The sequence below is a fragment of the Schistocerca serialis genome, chromosome 11 (genome assembly GCF_023864345.2).
Source record: "Schistocerca serialis cubense isolate TAMUIC-IGC-003099 chromosome 11, iqSchSeri2.2, whole genome shotgun sequence".
NCBI lineage: Eukaryota > Metazoa > Arthropoda > Insecta > Orthoptera > Acrididae > Schistocerca > Schistocerca serialis.
Genome location: NC_064648.1, coordinates 149,280,060 through 149,303,213, shown reverse-complemented (window position 1 = coordinate 149,303,213; position 23,154 = coordinate 149,280,060). Strand labels below are relative to the sequence as shown.

At 41.4% G+C, this 23,154-nt stretch overlaps 1 protein-coding gene across 3 annotated transcripts in view; it reads left to right on the top strand.

The window, feature by feature from the left end:
* Window positions 1-17,293, top strand: part of LOC126427192 (ankyrin-1-like) — a 61,631-nt gene extending 44,338 nt beyond the window's left edge. For 2 of the 3 annotated variants that reach the window (XM_050089419.1, XM_050089418.1), the window contains 3 exons: window positions 1,626-2,202; window positions 13,673-13,819; window positions 16,720-17,293. In XM_050089419.1, coding sequence (XP_049945376.1) covers window positions 1,637-2,202; window positions 13,673-13,819; window positions 16,720-17,203 — 1,197 coding nt within the window. In that variant the 5' untranslated portion in view covers window positions 1,626-1,636 and the 3' untranslated portion in view covers window positions 17,204-17,293. The remainder of the gene's footprint in view (window positions 1-1,625; window positions 2,203-13,672; window positions 13,820-16,719) is intronic. The other variant, XM_050089420.1, reaches the window with a different exon arrangement.
* Window positions 17,294-23,154: the final 5,861 nt, after the last annotated feature.

Sequence of the window (23,154 nt, the reverse complement as noted above, 5' to 3'; positions counted from 1 at the left end):
ATCACGAACGTGGTTTTGCAGTCAGTGCAATGTTTACAAATGCCGAGTTGGCAGATGCCCATTTGATGTATGGATTAGCACGGGGCAATAGCCGTGGCGCGGTGAGTTTGTATCGAGACAGATTTCCAGAACGAAGGTGTCCCGACAGGAAGACGTTTGAAGCAATTGATCAGCATCTTAGGGAGCACGGAACATTCCAGCCTATGACTCGCGACTGGGGAAGACCTAGAACGACGAGGACACCTGCAATGGACGAGGCAATTCTTCGTGCAGTTGACAATAACCCTAATGTCAGCGTCAGAGAAGTTGCTGCTGTACAAGGTAACGTTGACCACGTCACAGTATGGAGAGTGCTACTGGAGAACCAGTTGTTTCCGTACCATGTACAGCGTGTGCAGGCACTATCAGCAGCTGATTGTCCTCCACGCGTACACTTCTGCGATTGGTTCATCCAACAATGTGTCAATCCTCATTTCAGTGCAAATGTTCTCTTTACGGATGAGGCTTCATTCCAACGTGATCAAATTGTACATTTTACCAATCAACATGTGTGGGCTGACGAGAATCCACACGTAATTGTGCAATCACGTCATCAACACAGAATTTCTGTGAAAGTTTGGGCAGGCAATGTTGGTGATGTCTCGATTAGGCCCCATGTTCTTCCACCTACGCTCAATGGAGCACGTAATCATGATTTCATACGGGATACTCTACCTCTGCTGCTAGAACATGTGCCTTTACAAGTACGACACAACATGTGGTTCATGCACGATGGAGCTCCTGCACATTTCAGTCGAAGTGTTCGTATGCTCCTCAACAACAGATTCGGTGACCGATGGATTGGTAGAGGCGGACCAATTCCATGGCCTCCACGCTCTCCTGCCCTCAACCCTCTTGACTTTCATTTATGGGGCCATTTGAAAGCTCTTGTCTACGCAACCCCGGTACCAAATGTAGAGACTCTTTGTGCTCGTATTGTGGACGGCTGTGATACAATACGCCATTCTCCAGGGCTGTATCAGCGCATCAGGGATTCCATGCGGCGGAGTGTGGATGCATGTATCCTCGCTAACGGAGGACATTTTGAACATTTCCTGTAACAAAGTGTTCGAAGTCACGCTGGTACGTTCTGTTGCTGGGTGTTTCCATTCCATGATTAATGTGATTTGAAGAGAAGTAATAAAATGAGCTCTAACATGGAAAGTAAGCGTTTCCGGACACATGTCCACATAACATATTTTCTTTCTTTGTGTGTGAGGAACGTTTCCTGAATGTTTGGCCGTACCTTTTTGTAACACCCTGTATAATAATGGGAGTGGCTGGAGGGATCAATGGTGTAGTATAGTAGTACTGAAGTTCCTTCTGGCCTAGTTAGTTTCGTCGTGCTAAAAGACTTCATGATCAGTAAATGTCGTGTCCAACTGTTCTGAGCGTATGTTGTACACAATAATGGGAATGGAAAGTTTTAAGGGATATGTTGTTGAAGATTTGTATCTATTCACCTGTAGCGACCATTTTACACAGGTAAGATATCATTGTGTTGCATACAGGTCTGCATAACCATTGTACAAGTATTGAGGGTGTTGTATAAGGACAAAGGACTGCTCAGTGGCACTGTGTTTCAGATTCATCTAAAATGGCAGCAGTTAAAGAGGTTCAAGAGACCACCGCCGTGCGCCTGGGCGCCCTTCTGGACGCTGGTGATGGCGCCACGGTAACGCTGGTGGCTGGGGAGACGCGGCTGGTGGCACACAGAGCCGTACTGGTCTCCAGGAGCCCCGTGTTCCAGGCAATGTTCCAGTTTGACACGCTGGAGGCCAGCAGCGGGCAGGTCATCATCACAGACGTGGAGGGCGAGGTGATGGGGGAGCTGCTGGACTACATGTACACCCTCCAGGCTCCCCAGCTGTCCGCCATGACTCCGCAGATGCTGGCGGCAGCTGATAAGTACGGCTTGTCGGCCCTGAAGACTGTCTGTGAGCAGCAGGTGTCCGCTCAGCTGACCATTGACAACGCGGCAGCTGCAGCTGTGCTGGCAGTGAGGCACTCGTGCCCAGGCCTTACTGCGGCCGCCATCTCCTTCATAAAGGCCCACAACTGTCAGGTGATGGCCACCCAGGGCTGGGCGGATGCGATGCAGAACCATCTCGAAGATGTGATAGGAGTGACTAGACTGCTTGCTGATCCACCAGCAGAAACGAGGTAAGCACCAGACAAGCCATTTGTCTGTGTTTCCCAACCCTACATGTTTCTGTATTTTTATCATCAATCCTATAGTGTTTGCCACTGAGTTCTCTTAGACGTGTCTGTGCTGTGAAACACTCCATCATCGATGACCATTAGCTGACAGCTCACAATGCTTACATTGCATTCTCGTACCGGGATCTGCAAATATGTAAATACAACTATGTGCATTAGCGGTTAAGTTAGCTAAAAATTCATGGAAAAGTGAAGTTCTTCGAAGATTCATAAATTGTTTTGGCATTTAAGCAATCCATCCTCATTTGGATTCATTACATTTCTTGTGTACAACAGTTTGTTATTTAGATTGTGGTATCAATCCTATCAACAAACGATATGTTGACAGTTTACTTAACAAGTCGTATTCTCACTGCAGACCCAAAGATGTGATTCATAGCACACAGACACACAAGTGGACATCTGGAGTTTATAGTTAGGCATGTTAGTGTTAGGGCCTTGTTCTGTATGATGTATGAATCACTGTACATCCCTTTACAAACAGCAGGCTCTAGTTGTTTGGTTGCACTGCTGCTGCTGATAGTACGAAATGTATAAATGCTATCATGCTGCATAAAGAGAAGTGTGAGATGAGGAAATAATATGTCACTCTTTACCAGCTCCACAGACATTGTAGTACCCTGTGACACAATTCACAGAGGCCAGTATGGTATCAACAGTATTGAGAGTCTCATGTTGCCATCGAGTAAATCACGAGTTGTTGAGACTGTAAGATGTACTAAAGCATCTCAGCATTGCTACATCATCCCCAGAATCACATTAAGCAGCACCACCACCTTAGAGCTGATGGGCATAGCATAGAGGGTCAAATGATGAGAGTGCTTAAGTTAGTTAAGGGTAGGAGTCTTGTAGTAACGAAGTTACCTAAAATGTGAAGGAATATAGGGAGTTTGAAGCTGTATATGTGTTGCATTCTGTTGTGCAGTTAAGTGCTATGAGACTGTGGCGTAGTTGGGTCAGAAGAGCGCCATGTTAAGCAACAGGAAGGGGAACACTGCGTCATTGACCAGCGGAAGACTTGACAAGGAGCAGCTCACCACATGCTGGGCTGTCAACATTGAGTGCAGTAATTGGGTCAGTTATGCCAGCCGAGACAACACTAGAACACTGACCTACTGGGGAAGAATAACAGCAGACATCAGCAGCAGAAAGCCATATTTAAGGATCGGCAGCCAGGTGGTCAACATCGTCCATCATGAGGAGTTGGAGTGACATAGAGCCACCAGAGTCTTCACTACCATCGCAAGCATTGTAATAGTCACCGTTGTAATTCAGTTCAGTGAAGCCACCACAATAACTATCATCGGACGCTGTCACCAGGCAGCCAAATACGTGCGAGTCGTCGCTTGTGGTGCGCTACGGTCATGTACTGTTACCAACGTCCTGGGACACTGTTGTCACAAACGCCATGACCAAGGCAGGAGCTGGAGACCATAGCCCACTGACGACAGACAATCACCACATGGGATGGTCACTGAGATGGGGCACTGTCTCGTCCCACTGCCGCCATCACAACAGAGGCCCGTGGTGCATGGTTCCAGCTGCTGCAGTATGACCCACCACAGCCGGAGTGCCACTGTCATGGCAGTGGATTCGAGTTATGCCAGTATGGTTGCAAAAGCAGCAGTGTGCACCCTGGTGACCATGCACTGGCCACTTCTGATTTCGCCGAGAACATTATGAACAGAAGCAAACCTCACCCAGAAGGTCTACAACCAGTGTACAGGGTTATTACAAATGATTGAAGCGATTTCACAGCTCTACAATAACTTTATTATTTGAGATATTTTCACAATGCTTTGCGCACACATACAAAAACTCAAAAAGTTTTTTTAGGCATTCACAAATGTTCGATGTGTGCCCCTTTAGTGATTCGGCAGACATCAAGCCGATAATCAAGTTCCTTCCACACTCGGCGCAGCATGTCCCCATCAATGAGTTGGAAAGCATCGTTGATGCGAGCTCGCAGTTCTGGCACGTTTCTTGGTAGAGGAGGTTTAAACACTGAATCTTTCACATAACCCCACAGAAAGAAATCACATGGGGTTAAGTCGGGAGAGCGTGGAGGCCGTGACATGAATTGCTGATCATGATCTCCACCACGACCGATCCATCGGTTTTCCGATCTCCTGTTTAAGAAATGCCGAACATCATGATGGAAGTGCGGTGGAGCACCATCCTGTTGAAAGATGAAGTCGGCGCTGTCAGTCTGCAGTTGTGGCATGAGCCAATTTTCCAGCATGTCCAGATACACGTGTCCTGTAACGTTTTTTTCGCAGAAGAAAAAGGGGCCGTAAACTTTAAACCGTGAGATTGCACAAAACACGTTAACTTTTGGTGAATTGCGAATTTGCTGCACGAATGCGTGAGGATTATCTACCGCCCAGATTCGCACATTGTGTCTGTTCACTTCACCATTAAGAAAAAAATGTTGCTTCATCACTGAAAACAAGTTTCGCACTGAACGCATCGTCTTCCGTGAGCTGTTGCAACCGCGCCGAAAATTCAAATCGTTTGACTTTGTCACCAGGTGTCAGGGCTTGTAGCAATTGTAAACGGTAAGGCTTCTGCTTTAGCCTTTTCCGTAAGATTTTCCAAACCGTGGTCCGTTTAGCTCCCTGCTTGCTTTATTCGTCGACTTCCGCGGGCTACGCGTGAAACTTGCCCGCACGCGTTCAACCGTTCCTTCGCTCACTGCAGGCCGACCCGTCGATTTCCACTTACAGAGGCATCCAGAAGCTTTAAACTGCGCATACCATCGCCGAATAGAGTTAGCAGTTGGTGGATCTTTGTTGAACTTCGTCCTGAAGTGTCGTTGCACTGTTATGACTGACTGATGTGAGTGCATTTCAAGCACGACATACGCTTTCTCGGCTCCTGTCGCCATTTTGTCTCACTGCGCTCTCGAGCGCTCTGGCGGCTGAAACCTGAAGTGCGGCTTCAGCCGAACAAAACTTTATGAGTTGTTCTACGTATCTGTAGTGTGTCGTGACCATATGTCAATGAATGGAGCTACAGTGAATTTATGAAATCGCTTCAATCATTTGTAATAGCCCTGTATTGCAGTTGATCAATAAATGTTGTTATTCTGTCATCAGAATTATTCTATCCTCTTCCTCATGCCCAGCAGAGAACCCATGTCTGAACCTGGCATTGGGCAAGTGAGTCCCCTGCCCGTTAACATGTCTCATTTACACTGGTATCAGACATAGGCGATTACACTGGTGTCAGTAAGAGTGCTGAGGCATTGTGGAGGACGGATCATGCCAGATTAAGAGTTACCAGTATGGAGCTCCTATGACTATGGTGTGCCATGAACCAAAGAAACAAAGTGCCGATTTCAGTTATTTTGGTTTTGAGCCCATTGGGCTGTTCCTTTTCGTGTCTATTGCCTGGATCATTTTTGTATTCTTTGGGTATACTTTTCTCTTGATTAAATTTTAGGGATTCACAGCTGCTGAGACATTGGTTACCCACTTTCAGGGAAACAGGGGGATGATATTATCTTTTTTGACATCTATCATCAGGAGCCATTTGGGGACACACCCCACCATCTCTTCCTCATACCCAGCAGAGAACCCATGTTCGAACCTGGCGACAGGCAGAGGAGTCACGTGCCTCTTAACGTGCCCCCTTTACACTGGTATCAGACGTGGGCATTTACAGTGCCACTGCACGCATACGCAGCATAGCATGACAGCTTCAGCCTTCATGAGCCTTTCAAGAGATGATGACATGTGTGGAAAACCTTCTGTTGGTATTGGTCACCACATTGGAGGATATTAAAACTCAATTTCTCACAAGCATGACATACTCACTGCTGTTGGGACTCGAATAACAAGGAGCTATTCAAATTACATGTAGAGATGACCTCTCAGCTCAGTTCCTCGATATGTGAATGGATTAATGGTCTCACATGGGTCACAGTATATTTCACACAAATGTAGGCTATTGGTTGTCAAACATCAAAATTTGAATGTATATCAGAGAGATAATCATTTGAAGCTGTCTGCGAGACTGTCATCAATTTCTCAACCAAGCAGCTGGCTGAGGACATGGTTTCACTGCTAAGAAAGAACTCAGTTTTGCACCTAAATCTGCACCTGTCATCGACATCATTAGTGCAGTGGAATGGGCAGCTGCACGATTCTACCTGAAGCAGCTGAAGATGTACACCGCAAAACCTGTTGTTTTTTCATGGGAACAAAACTTTTGAAACCAGCTCTTATGGCAAGCAGAGGACAGCTGTACAAGGGCTAAGAGAAGATTCAGGCATAATGGTCTTGTCAGCCAACAGAGGCAATAGAACTATGGTGCTACAGCAGCAGGATTACTCTGAAGAGGTGTGAGTCCTGCTAGAAGACAGTGCACACCAGATGATTGACATTGGTCCTAACAGGAGGGTGGATGTGAAGACTATGACGCTTCTCAGAGAATCCAACTTGACTGAGGAAGTTGTTAAGCAGCTATTACTGAGATTTCAAGTTCCATTGAGACTTTATCAGCTCTAAAGGTTCACGAAAATTGGATACCTTTATACCCCATCATTAGAAGCACTGCTGCCCCTACATACACACTCATTATGTATCTGAAGTACTTGCTTAGCCCTTACGTTGGTAATTGTTCACATCGTATTTGCAGCTCTGTAGGTTATCATGGATGTCTTAAGCATACTGACATCCATGTGAAGTTTGATGTTATCTCTCTAGTCACCAGAGTTTCTATATAGCAGTCCTTAGTACTTGTTGGCCAGAAATTTTACATGGAGATGACCAAACGTTTTAGTGATGTCTTGACGTCGACAGTCTTTATTTTTGACGGTGGCTCCTTTGAGCAGACGGTAGGACCAGCTGTGGAGAGTCCACTATTACCAATTGTCACCAACGTGCACATGATCAATTTTGAAGAAGAAGTGCTCGAATCAGTCCAGTGGAAATGATCTGATTTTTCGTGGTACGCAGATGACATATTCGTCATATGGCCATATGAAAGAGGCTAGCTGAATTACTTCCATACACCAGAACATCAATTTTATCGCTGCAGTGCTCCCCCTCTCAAGACGTCCTATTAAAACGATGAGTAGATGGCATGTTTGGCCACTGTATGTACCAGAAGAAGAAGTGCACAGATCTATATCTACTTTGTCATGGATAGATGGCACCAACCATCATGAAGGAATGAACAACTGAGAATGGTGTTCTGGAAGAATGGCTACACAGAGTGGCAAATTCGGAGAGCCCTGTCTCTCATAGACACTGTATCACCAGCAGAAACAGAATAGGGAACTCAGAAGGATGCAACCATAGCGTTTATTCCATTTTGTGGTGCATTTTCAGAAATGTAGGACGAATGCACTGGAATGCGAATGAAGACAATTTTCTACTTACCTCCTAAATCATGACACTACTTACTAGTTTCAAAGACGACAGAGATTATAGAAATCCAGTCTATTAGATAGCCCACCAAGGTGGGAAGACATGGTACACACTGTTGGAGATTGTTGCTGCGAACTCTAGTGGTCCACCAGATTACAACAGCCTATCGATTTGGCAATCATGGAAAATTGCCTAACGGAATAGCATGGAATGCATTACGAGCATACTAAGAGTCTGGCACAGACGTCTAACTTCTGGGACATTGTCTGATGTATCATGATGGTGGCTACATCTTTAGTAGCCTTATTAATGCATGTCATAGCACTTTTCCTGTGTTTATTATATGGACAATAATTGCATATTCTTCTTTTTCCTGAAACAGGTTGTTGGTTCGGCAATATGACATCTTTTTGAACACCACATCTTTGCATGGCATCAACGATTTTCTTTGAAAGAGTAGGGATCTGAATACGAAATTCCATTAGTGGTCTTAACATTTCCTCTGCTAAATCTCTTAGGAACAAACGCCTTTTATCACTTCTTCCTCTATGGTATTTCAGATGTTGGGCGGAAAATGAAATTTCACTGTTCATTGCTGCAACGTCCATCATATCCATAATGCAAATGGCCATCTACTTGTTTGTCTCTTGCAAGTGTAATAACGAATTTTCTGGTCCATTTGATCTACTCCACCCTTTGTAGAGTTATAGAACTTTATTATATCTGGTTTCTTTTTTGCATGAGTTTCATCAATGCTTCTGTCATGATGCAGTGTGCTAATGAGAACTACAGACTTTTTCTTTTTGGGAGCATAACTCACCATTGTAATGTCCCCTTTAAATGCAAACAAAGAGGAATGAATCGCTCTTGAGGCAGATGCTTTCATCTCATTAAGAATTTCTGGTTTATTTTGTTTCATTGTTCCCACCACTGTAATTTGCTTCTGAAGGATCTATTCTGCCAGCTGCCACTAGTAAAGAAGTTGTCAACAGTAGTATTTTTTGATGATCCTTCAATGCTTTTAGCAAGATCTTTCACCACATTCAATCCAAGATTTTTCTGAATAGGTTCATGGGGCTTCCTTCCCGTGTAAACAATTCCGTCTAAAGCATATGCAGATGTAGCATCACATAACCAAAATATTTTTATGCCATACTTTGCTGGTTTAGAGGGCATATACTGGGTGAAGCTGCATCTTCCACGGAATGGGACTAGCTGTTCGTCAAATGTGAGCGAATCATTGAGAATCATTCTATTTCTACACTTGTCAAGAAATTGTTCCCATACATAGCGAACAGCTGCAAGTTTTTCATCTGCAGACCGAGCTTCACGGGTACACCTGTCATCAACTCTAATCATTCTCCTTATATTCTCGAATCTATTTACTGACATGGTGGTCTTATATGTAGGATTTGCCTTTTCATCCAAGAATAACTCTCTAAAAGGGACATCCCAACTCTTCTCAACACCAGAAAGCAGTAAAAGACCAAGAGAACCCTCCATTTCAGCAAGCAAAACGTTTTTCCACATTTTACCACGTAAAGCAGCCACTCTTCTGCCTTCAATATTTGTGCAGTTGATAATTTCCTCTAGTATTTCCTTGGAGATGAAATATTCCCAGGCATCCTTAGGTTTACAGGTTTTCAAACCATGGGCTGGACCAGGTGCCTTCTTTACGATATTATGGACAGTTGTACGAAAAGTTGCAGGAGCATCTAATTTCCAAATCGTTCCATTCCAACTAATGTATGTGTGATCTTCTATACCTTTTTGTGGTGGTTCTTCGTTTTCAGACTCTGATGAAGTAATATTATCGGAAGGACTGTCATCTGCCTCAATATTCACATCTGCAGGTTCATTGGCTGATACTTCACTACTTGCATCTTCAAAAATATTTCCTTCCTCGCAAGAATCATCTTATTCAAACCACTGACCCACAACACTTTCAAAATTAGCTGCATTTGCACGTACTGACTCTCTTGCTTTGCGTGTCGAAGCCACAGCAAAAGGCGTGTCTTTAGAACAGCAGCTTGTGCAGCACTAAACGAGTCATACTCGTAACAATATGGGCCTTGCAGCAACAAACAAACTACAGTAACAATGAGGCTGACAAGAGCAGCACAGGATAACAATACTATGCAATAATAAAACATTTGATAGCAAAAAGATCAATAATACACCGGCATCGCCAATATGTGAAAGTAGTGTGTATTATTTTTTAGTTATACTATTACTACTACAGCTACTGCTGCTGCTGTTGGCACTGCTGTTGCTGGAAACACCACTACAGTTATTGTTGAATTAATAACTGCTCCCAACCAAATGTTGAAGACAATATAGGCTAAAGAACATTTATAAATGTGTGAGGGCTTCTGAAGCCCTGCTTATGCATTCATGGTGCATGGGTAAACGTATTGGATTATACAAAAAACTTAAAAAGGTATCTCGTTCAGACTTGATAGGAGGAATGTCACAGTGTTAGTGAAAGAGTACTGGAAAGCAGTTTGAAATCAAACAAAAAATTACAGAATTTTTTTAAAAAATGAAGGCATACAAGGGCCTCGGAGGCCCTGTATATGCATCCTAGGGTTAAGAAAATGAAGGAGATATTCCACAATGAGCTGACACTTCAGGGGAAGGGGGAGGCAGATCAGCAGCAAAGATGCCACCAGAATGCATCCCTGGGCACAAAGAGAGGATTTTACAATGTGTTGGCAGGTGTAGGCTACAGAACTTCAAAGGGACAGACGCGAAAAAGCCAGCCTTTAAGCAGTCAGTTCAATAATGCACCTCATGACGGAAAAGTACTCACTTGCCAAAATATTCTGTCCTTTGGACACATATTTGGCCCTTCACCCATGAACTATATCATCATAAAAGGAGTGTGACGTACCTATCAGTCAGTATATGCAATTTTCCAGCAATATGCCGAGTAAAATTATATTATTACTGCCAAGTACTAAAGGGGAAGTTAGAAATAAGTTTTAAGATTCGTCAAATGAAGCACACCTGGCTCTATAGTGAAGGGTGCGGTTCCCATTCAGGTTGTACATGCAAGACATCATGTGATGTGCTGTGAGCTCAGGAGCAGTAGGTTGTAGCTGCTTACTCCTTGTACACCTTGTGTCCAACCCTCAAGACAACAAATAACTCCACACAACATGGTGGCATCTTTGCGTACTCCAACACCCTATTGGGGCTTTCCTTCTCATTTCCTTTTCATTTTATTTTCCTCTCTGTTCATCCCTGCCCCAGAATATGTACTGTTCTTTGGTACACTTCTTTCTATTCGCAGTGTGTGCTTCGCCTGCCTTGCTTGAAGTTCACTGTGCCATTACTAAAGCCTGTCCCTCAAGTTTGCTTCTACGAGTGCATAGTAGATAATCTTCTCCATCCTGTCAATTGCAGCCACTGAGACATGTCTAACAAACTTGACGTTGATGAGAATTTTACGTCACACTATCATCGTAACACAACATATCAAATGTGTATGTGCTTCATGCAATTCTGGTTCTTGAGATAAAAATACAATCTTGGTTGCTGAGGTTTTAATTTTCAAATTTCAGTGAAGTGTTTCCCCTATGCTAGGCTTCTCCAGATTATCTACAAGGAAACGTCCGTATCCCACCTTGTGCAAGAAGATACTATACAGAAAATGTTTCTATACAAACTTACAGAAAATGGTCGTGGCCCACGACATCCAGAAAAATGATTGCATGATGCGAATACATCGGCAAAATGCGATTAGGACTTCAAGATTGATAACTGCGAATGCCAGTCATGTGGGTTCTTGAAAGAACCAGAATGAGTGCATATAGCGCAGTAGAATCAGATAGATGGCATTGACTAGTCTAAACGTTAACATTTGTGCAGGACTGTGTTCATACACGGAATGTGTGCCCCCTCCACTCGCCAGTACACAGAAGGTAGTAGTGTGGAGCTTCGAGGCTCATTGTGTCTCTGCCACCTGCAATGGGGGCTTGTTTGACACACAATGAGATGTGCCAATGTGCCAGCAGCTCTCTGTCGGTACAACAGAATCCTCAGCCCACTCTGTGCCCACTAACCTGAAGAAAAGCTGCACTGTTTGAAATCTGTTCTGGTGACCAAGAACTAAGGATGCAAAAATATGGTGACTGTAAATGGGAATGGATAATGCATTGTGAAACATGTTTTGTTGTGTCACAACCTACTCAGCCACATCTCCTGCATGTCAATCACAAGCATGGTTATCATTCAGCTTCCAAAATTTAGGTCCCAATGTCTTAACAGGCAAAAGTCATAGCCAGCTGATTGTAACTACCTATTTCATGAGCATTTACAGAGGTGCAGTTTGCCTGTTGCCTTTTGGAGCCTCTTTGACATTACTTTCACTGACATTGACTGCTCCATGCTGTAGGAGCTATTTCACTCCATATCAAATAAATATGATTACACCGAATACACTACTATGAGTAGATTAGATTACATTAGATTAATACTAGTTCCATGGATCATGTATACGATATTTCGTAATGATGTGGAACGAGTCGAATTTTCTAATACATGACATAATCAGGTTAATTTAACAACATACTTAAGTTAATATAACAACTTTATTTTTTGTGTTTTTTGTTTTTCTTTATTTTTTATTTTTATTTTTTAAATATTTTTTTCTTTTTTTTCTTAATTTATATCTAAAAATTCCTCTATGGAGCAGAAGGAGTTGTCATTCAGAAATTCTTTTAATTTCTTCTTAAATACTTGTTGGTTATCTGTCAGACTTTTGATACTATTTGGTAAGTGACCAAAGACTTTAGTGCCAGTATAAGTCACCCCTTTCTGTGCCAAAGTTAGATTTAATCTTGAATAGTGAAGATCATCCTTTCTCCTAGTATTGTAGTTATGCACACTGCTATTACTTTTGAATTGGGTTTGGTTGTTAATAACAAATTTCATAAGAGAGTATATATACTGAGAAGCTACTGTGAATATCCCTAGATCCTTAAATAAATGTCTGCAGGATGATCTTGGGTGGACTCCAGCTATTATTCTGATTACACGCTTTTGTGCAATAAATACTTTATTCCTCAGTGATGAATTCCCCCAAAATATGATGCCATATGAAAGCAATGAGTGAAAATAGGCGTAGTAAGCTAATTTACTAAGATGTTTATCACCAAAATTTGCAATGACCCTTATTGCATAAGTAGCTGAACTCAAACGTTTCAGCAGATCATCAATGTGTTTCTTCCAATTTAATCTCTCATCAATGGACAAACCAAAAAATTTGGAATATTCTACCTTAGCTATATGCTTCTGATTAAGGTCTATATTTATTAATGGTGTCATACCATTCCCTGTACGGAACTGTGTGTACTGTGTCTTATCAAAATTCAGTAAATTTTTAATTTTGAAACTTTTAATTGTGTCAGTAACGTATGTAAATTGTTTCTCATTACTGATCATTCTCACACACTCGTTCAGCATTGCAAATGGATTATGCTTAACAGCTGCCCATTGAATAACAGTGCTCATAAGGTCATGTGTTTCAAATCTTTGTGCACTGCTACGTTCTCTGACTTATCTTCCTTGCTAAGTTTAAAACGTCCTGCCCTATTTATTTGTCCTGACTCTTATGGCATGTGTTACAAATGTGTCAAACAATGTCTGATGGTTGCAGCCTATAAATTCCCTTAATTTACAGATGCAAAACTGCTTGGTTACTGTTTTTAATTTCTGTATGATAATTACTTTAGTTCTGCATTTGATGAGTCCTGTTGAATTCTTCTTATACCAGTTCACCAATATTGTTTGCTCTTATATTTACATTTAGAGTATGCTTCTCCATTTTCAACAATCTGTTGTATGACACGCTAAGCTATGCCTATGGGGAATGCAGGAGAAGAAGCATAGAAACTGATTGGTTCATTGTAAGTCGTTCGTGTTAACTGACAACCTGTTCTTGTTTGCAGAGTGTATTCAATTTTCTGGTCTAGACAGGCCCTCAAGGTACCCGTGTGAGTACTTTCACCCACACAGTGCCTCTCTTTGGACAGTGCGCCAATCAGTACAGGTGGCGGGTCAACACCTGGAACTCACCACCAGCCCCACAGTGACCACGGCCGGACTCTTCCCTCAGCTGCACCGGCCATAGCTGCCCACAACACAGACCCGTTTTTCCACATCATCGTCGCTCTCTTGCGGTGAGTTCTGTCAATACACATGAACCATTTTCACACTTGTGGTGGCCGGCCAGTGTGGCCGAGTGGTTCTAGGCAATGCAGTCCGGAACCGCGCGACTGCTACGGTCGCAGGTTCGAATCCTGCCTCGGGCATGGATGTGTGTGACGTCCTTAGGTTAGTTAGGTTAAAGTAGTTCTACGTTCTAGGGGACTGATGACCTCCGATGTTAAGTCCCATAGTGCTCAGAGCCATTTGAACCATTTTTGAACACTTGTGGTACCACTTATTGTGGAGCCAACCAAATGTCATACTAGAACAATCGAATTTCCTTTTTTAGCTTATTTTATTTGTTTTATTTTTGTATTTGTGGATAAAGCAGAGATTACAACAGCCAGGATAATTTATTTTTTTTTTTTTTTTTTTTTTTTTTGCAGTGTACCACACAGAGCATATCCTTTCTCAAAAGTTCTGTGTATATTGGTGTGTTTAATACAATTTCTGCTAACAATAATGCTAATGTACCTTGCAAATTAGGCATGCACGAATGTGTGTGGAAACGAGTTTGTCATGCATTGACTTTCAGCAAACCTAGAAGTTATGCAAATGTATAATTGTGGATATAAGTGTAAGGAGCTTCTCAAGAAGAAATGATGAAGCATCAGCAAGCAGAGGGTCAAGAAATTAATGTTCATCATGGCAGTGAGGATATGGCTTATTTTGAGTGTTTGTGTAAATGTAGCTTGAATTTTCTTTAAATGACTGTTTTGGACGCTTACATGTATAGTGACCAATGGAAATTGGGACTTGAACACGGATTTCCTGTTGATCGCAAGCAGTCACCTTAACCATTAGGCTGTTGCAGCTTGCCTCCAAGCCTAACTTAAACTTTTTTGGTCACTGTTGTTTCCAACTTTGATTTCCAAACATGGGTATCAGAGTTTCTTCCGCACGGTATGTCAGAATAGTCCGGTCAGTTGTGTTGCGGTTATGGTTGAGTGGAGACATTTGCAACATTGTGCTGCTCACCAGTTGCAAGCAATGGCCTGCAGCTGATGGAGTTTAGCAGTCATTGTGAGTACAGTATTCTTGTTCATTATGGAGCTGTTGCTGCATAATTATATCCTAAAGTCCACTTTTCTTTTTGGAGATAAACTCAGATGCAAGCAGCCGTAGGTATTTAGTTTAGTGACAGTAAATACCAATGACTAATGGTGAATTCCTATCCTTCTCTCCTGTTAACCGAAATTCTAAATGAACTTGTACCATTGTCAGCATCTCATATCAGATAATGGGTCCATGTGAACCAGTGCACACTCCAGAGCCAGACAAAGTCTCACCAGGCCTAGGAACGCACTGTGAGCTTCAAGATGACTTCCAGACTGTTGGTTACTGTATTGTCGTTCAACATTCACATTTTCTGTGTCACCACTTGACACGAACACATAGAACCATTTTCAGTATGTGAGCTGTTTGAATTCACAGTCGTTTCATGTGTTTATAGAGATTTATTTTCTGCTTAAGCTGTGTGGTTAACATCTCCATATAAACATAATATTTACAGAAAAAGAAACTGAGTGTTAGGCTGATGTATATTGTTTTTATCAGCTGTGGTATCTGCATAAACGGGAAAAGAAAAGGCGTTCGTTCATAGCTGCATTTGCTTTATAAAGCATTAGCTGCATTTCATTTGTCACCACATGTAACACAATTTTTGGTATCAGAATGTAGGTATCGTTTGTTTGGCTCATTGTAATGTGGTTGTCACAAATCTGTTACAATGTGTGACTGGCATGACATATAAGTATGCACAGTGTATCATGCAGGAATATATGCAACAGTAATGTAGACAGGTAAACAAAATACTAATTTAGTTTCAGAGCCTGCTGATGCATTCAGACACACAGCAGCCACAGGCATGGTAGGTTTAATGCTCAGTTGATGCAAGGTGCCACTTGGAGCATCAAACTAAGAATTTCCCAGTTGCAAGATTTATATAACAGTGTGTATCAGAGTTAGTAGGGGAAACTAACTTGGGTTAAAGTTTAGTAGCGGAAACTAACTTTCATTAAAGTGTAGAAGGGAAAAGGAAGGGGATGTACTTCCAGTAATAAGTTGCTAGAGTCGAAAGGAGCTCTCAGACTAGCCCTTGATACTAGAATCCAATTAAAAGTGTGTTTGTGTGTGTCTGGGTGTGTGTATGTTTTACAGGATGGATGTTTTGCTGGATGGACATTTATGTGTGCACATAAGATTTAACACTCACACACACACACACACACACACACACACACACACACACACATAAACACATATGGAGTATATATGTGTTTTCAATGGACAGAAGATGGGTGTGGTGAGAGACAAATTGGTGTAATTGAAATATTTCGAAAAACTGATTTTGTGCACAACTGTAACTTAATGTATTTGGTGATGGTGTGTCGAAAAATTTGCGAATAATTTGACTGAAATTTTTGGCTGCCATGTGACTAAATGCTCTTTAAAGAACAAAAGATATGCTTAGCTTCATGTTGCTTCCTCCTAAAGTGTAATAAGGGATTGCTGCAGACATGGGGCTAGTGTTAGCTGTATGAAGTGTATGTTTCAGTGGAGCTCGAAGATTGGTTAACAATAGAACTCTGAGGTGAAAGGAAATCGCTGTGTGGATTGATTTGCCAAAATGTGAGAGCTGAGTCATTTATGAGATGCATTGTAGGAATTTTAATAGAATATGTATGAAGACTTGATTAGGGGATACTGATATACATTTGTAGATTATGCATTAACAGTTCTGTGCTAACAATGAGATTGCTAAGGTGCTGGACGTATGTGTATTCAGAGCTGCTCCCAGCGTCGCTGCTATTTTAGTTTTCTTTATTTATGGTGTGTGTTTAGAGTGTAAGACTCTTGATTTTTTGTGTAGGAGACTTCCTATACAAGACAGACTCGATATGCTGACCTGGGCAGTTATGTATGGGAGAGTGGAGGATCTGAGGGCTCTGGCAGCAGCTGGAGTAGTGGAGGAGCAGATTCGTGGTCTCGTGTTGGGACAGACTGCACTGCACACGGCAGCAAGCGGGGGACATGTGGAGGCGGTGAGAAGTCTGCTGGACGCCAGAGCGCCGGTGGACTTCCGGGATGTTGACTACCAAACGCCTCTGCACCTTGCTGCAAGGAATGGCCACACAGCTGTGGTGCAGCTGCTGCTGACATCTGCAGATTGCAACGCTACAAAGAGTGGTGGGGATACGCCGCTGCACCTTGCAGTACGTGAGGGCCATGCCGACGTGGCGGCTGTACTTCTCCAGGCTGGAGCTGACAGGGGAGCGAGGAATGAGGCGGGCAACACCCCTTTGGACCTCGCCAGGCAGGCAAACAACCAGCAGCTGATAGACATGTTAACATAAAGCTGGCAGTCTTGTCTACATCTGTAGAGGAAAGCAACACTTCAACTCAAAATTTTTTAGGTTTTGAAAATAAAGAATACAGAAAGCTAATGCTACCACCATTTACCTGCCCTGCCATCACCATATTGTTGAGGAAGATCAAGCAAAGTGACCAGAGAGTGACAACTGGCTATTGCAAATTTTTTGCCTGAACAGTGCTGCTACATGCTGAGAAGTGGTCAGACCAGTTCTATCATCGCTGCTGTAACTCAGTTTTGCAGAGGGGTCTTGTCACGTTATCTCTTACTAAAACGTCTCTGATTATCAATTGTCCAATGCAAGATAAGTCAATTGTATTATCTTTCTTACCTCACACATACAGCAATAATTCTTTTTTTATTTTTTTTAATTTTTTTATTGTTCCGTGGGACCAAATTAAGGAGAAGTCTCCATGGTCATGGAACGAGTCAATACATGAAATTATAACACGATATTAGAAACAGATAACATGAAATATAAAAAAAACATATTCAGGTGACAAGTCGTAAGTTTAAATGAAGAAAATCAACAATGTAACACTGGAATTTGCTTAATTTTTTAGCTCTTCCAGGAGCTCCTAGACAGAATAGAAGGAGTGAGCCATGAGGAAACTCTTCAGTTTAGACTTAAAAGCGTTTGGGCTTCTGCTAAGATTTTTGAGTTCTTGTGGTATCTTATTGAAAATGGATGCAGCAGAATAGTGCACTCCTTTCCGCACAAGGGTCAAGGAAGTGCATTCCACATGCAGATTTGATTTCTGCCTAGTATTAACTGAGTGAAAGCTGCTAACTCCTGGGAATAAGCTAATATTGCTAACAACAAACGACATTAAAGAAAATATATACTGTGAGGGCAATGTCAGAATTCCCAGACTATTGAACAGGGGTCGAAAAGAGGTTCTCGAACTTACACCACATATAGCTCGAACAGACCGTTTTTGAGCCAAAAATGCCCTTTTTGAATCAGAAGAATTACCCCAAAAAAATAAAACCATATGATAAGCGTATGAAAATATTCGAAGTAGACTACTTTTCGTGCTGAAGTGTCACTTATTTGAGGTACTGTTCTAATGGTAAATAAAGCAGCATTTAGTTTCTGAACAAGATCCTGGACATGGGCTTTCCACAACAGCTTACTATCTATCCGAACGCCTAGGAACTTGAACTATTCCGCCTCGATTATAATATGCCCATTCTGTCTGATCAAAATATCGGTTCTTGTTGAATTGTGAGTTAGAAACTGTAAAAACTGAGTCTTACTGTGATTTAGCATCAAATTATTTTCCACAAGCCACGAACTTATTTCATCAACTACATTATTTGTTACTGTTTCAGTATTGCACACAAGATCGTTCACTATCAAGCTGGTGTCATCAGCAAACGGAAATATTTTTGAATCACCTGTAATACTACAAGGCATATCATTTATATAAATAAGAAATAGCAGTGGCCCCAGCACCGACCCTTGGGGAACGCCCCACTTAACAGTGCCCCATTGGGACTGAACATCACTACCACTCTCAATATTGTGGAGAATTACCCTCTGCTTTCTGTTCTTAAAGTAAGAGGCGAACCAATTGTAAGCTACTCCCCTTACTCCATAATGGTCCAACTTCTGCAGTAATATTTTGTGGTCAACACAATCAAAAGCCTTCATTAAATCAAAGAAAACACCTAGCGTTCGCAACCTTTTATTTAATCCGTCCAAAACCTCACAGAGAAAAGAGAATATAGCATTTTCAGTTGTTAAACCATTGCTATAACCAAACTGAACATTTGACAGCAAATTATGTGAATTTAAATGCTCCAGTAACCTTGTATATACAACCTTCTCGATAACTTTAGCAAACACCGATGGCATAGAAATAGGTCTAAAATTGTCAACATTATCAATGTCTCCCTTTTTATAAAGTGGCTTCACTACCGAGTACTTTAATTGGTCAGGAAACCGACCACTCCTAAAGGAAAAGTTACAGATATGGCTGAGAACTCGGCTAACATACATAGAACAATACTTCAGTATGCTGCTAGATACCCTGTCATACCCATGAGAGTTCTTGGTCTTTAGTGATTTAATTATTAACTCAATCTCCCTCTTGTCAGTATCATGGAGGAGCATTTCAGGTAACAGTCTCGGAACACTTTTTTCCAAGAGCGCTATATGATTCCCTGTTGGGACTAGGTTTCTATTTAGTTCACCTGCTATATTCAGAAAGTGATTATTAAATACTGTACATATATGCGACTTATCAGTAACACGGACATTCCCACTACGCACTGATTCTATATCCTCGACCTGTCTCTGCAGACCAGCAACTTCCTTTATGACTGACCATATGGTTTTAATTTTATCCTGAGACTTAGCTATTCTATCTGCATACCACTTACTTTTTGCCTTCCTAATAACATTTTTAAGCACCTTACAATACTGTTTGTAATGGGCTGTTGCATTTAGATTTTGACTGTTTCTAACGTTTTGATATAATTGCCACTTTGTTCTACAAGATATTATTATCCCTCTAGTAAGCCACCCAGGCTGCCTGTTTGTGCTAGTACTCTGTTTTAAACGTTCTGACGGAAAGCAACTTTCAAAGAGCACGAGAAAAGTCTTGAGAAAAGCATTATATTTATCGTCTACTGTATCAGCACTATGAACATCTTGCCACTCTTGTTCCTTTATAAGGTTTACAAAGGTCTCTACAGCAACTGGATCAGCTTTCCTGAACAGCTGATGACTATATTTAACACGTGTTGCAGCACAAAAATCTTTTAAAGTTAAAATTTGTGCATCATGATCTGAAAGGCCATTCACCTTTTTGCTAACAGAATGTCCTTCTAGTAATGAGTAATGAACAAAAATGTTGTCTATGGTTGTTCTACTGTTCCCTTGCACTCTCGTTGGAAAGAATACGGTTTGCATAAGAGTATATGAATTAAAAAGGTCTACCAGCATCTTCTTCCTTGCACAATCACTTATACAATTAATATTGAAGTCACCACATATAACAAACTTTTTGTATTTCCTATAAAGTGAACCAAGAACCTCCTCTAGCTTTAACAAAACTGTTGTGAAATCGGAGTCTGGGGACCTATAAATAATAACAGTTAGAAGTTTAGCTCCGTTTTTAACCACACCTGCACAACATTCAAACACCGTTTCAGTGCAGTACTTTGAAACATCAATTGAATCAAATGGGATGCCGTTTTTCACATACACGGCTACTCCCCCACACCGCAAAGAGCTCCTCGAAAAGCTGCCAGCCAACCTGTATCCTGGTAAAGGAAGCCTCTGAATTATCTCCTTATTTAAGAAGTCTTCAGATATACCAATAATTTCAGAGTCAACATCTATAAGCAGTTCACTAACTTTATCTTTAATACCTTGTATATTTTGATGAAATATACTAATTCCCTCATTACTCGGATGCCTAAGCTTTGTCAAAAGTGATTCCTTTGTTAGAGAGACTTCCCTTAAGCAGGAATACCTATCAGCTGACTTCAATCTAAAAAAGGTTCAGCTCTAACACTCACTACTGCAGGAATTTTACCATGAGTGATCCCACCAACCCCACCTACGCTGTCACCTATAAGCTTTGCTTTACAACATCAGTTATTAAACAATGACTTTTTGCCTGCCATTGTAGTTCCTTATTGTTTGCTTCGGCTTGATAGTTTCATTTGCCAACCACTACTGCCAACCTATGTCCGATCTGGAACAGTGGGCAAAGTGTTTACCACAATAATGTCTAGTTATTTCCATATGTAATGGATGATACCACAGCTAAGAGTGATTTGTAAACCATTTTATGAACAAAGGTGTCATATGTCATTCTACCCCTTGTGACCATTTTGAATTAATTTCTTTATCTAACTTACAACAACCTCCATCCTGTTACATTTGGCCTATCACAAAAATCCGATTGAAAGCGTTCTGCTGCAGCTGGAATGACAAATGTTGCACTGAGAATGGCCACATTACCTCTTAGATAGTGAAAGTGGTCACTATGTGGACTTTTGAAAAATGCATACACTTCCTGTATATTATTACCTTTTCACTTAAAAATATTTGGTGTGATACCTTGTGACATGTTGATTGAAATAGCATGTGGCAACCTTCTGGATACAGCCATGGTTTGGTGAAAATTCGATTTCTCTCAGAGTGGCCACTTTACACTGTGGTCCCCTACATGTACTCCATTAGTACCACAACAAATATGACAATGGGAGATATGCATATACTAATATAAGTAATTTTTATTCTGATGAAACAGTTGGAGCAAAATTAAACAATAACTGACAAATACTCCCTTCATTGCTAATAGTCGCCGGCCGGAGTGGCCGAGCGGTTCTAGGCGCTACAGTCTGGAATCGCGTAACTGCTACGGTCGCAGGTTTGAATCCTGCATCGGGCTTGGATGTGTGTGATGTCCTTAGGTTAGTTAGGTTTAAGTAGTTCTAAGTTCTAGGAGACTGATGACATCAGCAGTTAAGTCCCATAGTGCTCAAAGCCATTTTTTTTGCTAATAGTCACTAATTGTCTCTGTTAGACATCACTTCCCCCCTGCACATAAAATTATCAAGCAACCCGCAGATATGCAGACATCTGTCATCTCTGACTTCTATTGACATTTCGACAGCTGGACATCCAACCCTTTTTAAGGCACATATTTCGAAATCACAGCACACGTCAAAGAAATTAGCCAACTGCATTGCCATAAGTCGTTTCAACCAATCCTCCAGATCAGTTATTTGATTACAGAAAAGTACATGGTGGCAGCTTGTATGGTACTACATTAATCTAGTGTCAACTACACCATATCTAGATTACTGTTATAGAAGCTGTATGTTTAGAATGCAAATTAAGTTCTGATCTGACATTGAATTTACTTCCATGCCTACACTATAGACAGTGAAACAGTTTATGTGTTTATTACTATAATAGAGGGAAACATTCCATGTGGACCCAGTATTCACACCACATCATGGACTTATCATCTGGATTCATGTCATCAGTTTACATTTGATTGGAGAGAATTGAGAAACCACTTCAAACCCTTCCTTTTCCACACAGCGGTAATGCTGCTGTTACAAAACATATCGAGATTTGTCAGGTAAGATGGACCGTATTGGATCACAATACTGGATAGCTATGTAGCGTGACGTGTCAATACTGCTCTGCTCCAATAGAATATAAACCAATGATGTTTGTAATGTTGTACGAAATTACCATGCGGATAGAAAGAATTTCGCCATTTGGTAAAATCGGTAACAAAATAATACAGTCGGCAATCTCCATTGTCAAAGAGAGGATTATCACGCACTGCTTGGTAGTATACAGCCTTCCTCACAAGTTGTGATACAGGAACAAAATCTCTCACAAAGTGCGACATTGTTGTGAATAAAACAGTGACGCGTATATACAATAAGTTTCCTTCACTTTACATCTATGGTCACAAACTTTTTGTTAACAGATTACCGGTTTTGGTCTATAATGACCATCATCAGATCTGTTTTGTAAAAGCAAGGTCCTAATTTACTGCAGCCGTAGTGGCATAGTCAAATGTTAAATGCAGAATCAGCACCAGCATCGTCAAATAAATATAAATAACATCATATGCATGAGCCATGTTGTCAGTAGCAGTGCTGTTCAAAACAGACTGAAACCGGTAATCTGTTAACAAAAAGTTTGGGACCATAGACATAAACTAAAGGAAAGTTATTTAACAAAATCTCTATCATTTCAATATTTTCAAAATCATCAGACTACAACTGTCCAAGGAACTGAAGCTTTACCTGAGGCATGAGAGAGATAGTTAACTGCGGTCGGTCAACAGAACAACACATTGCTGAATACGAAATGTGACGCACATCAGGCAGAAACGTACAGGTGAGGCTGTAATAAAATTCGTAATAGTACAAGAAAGAAAATGCTTT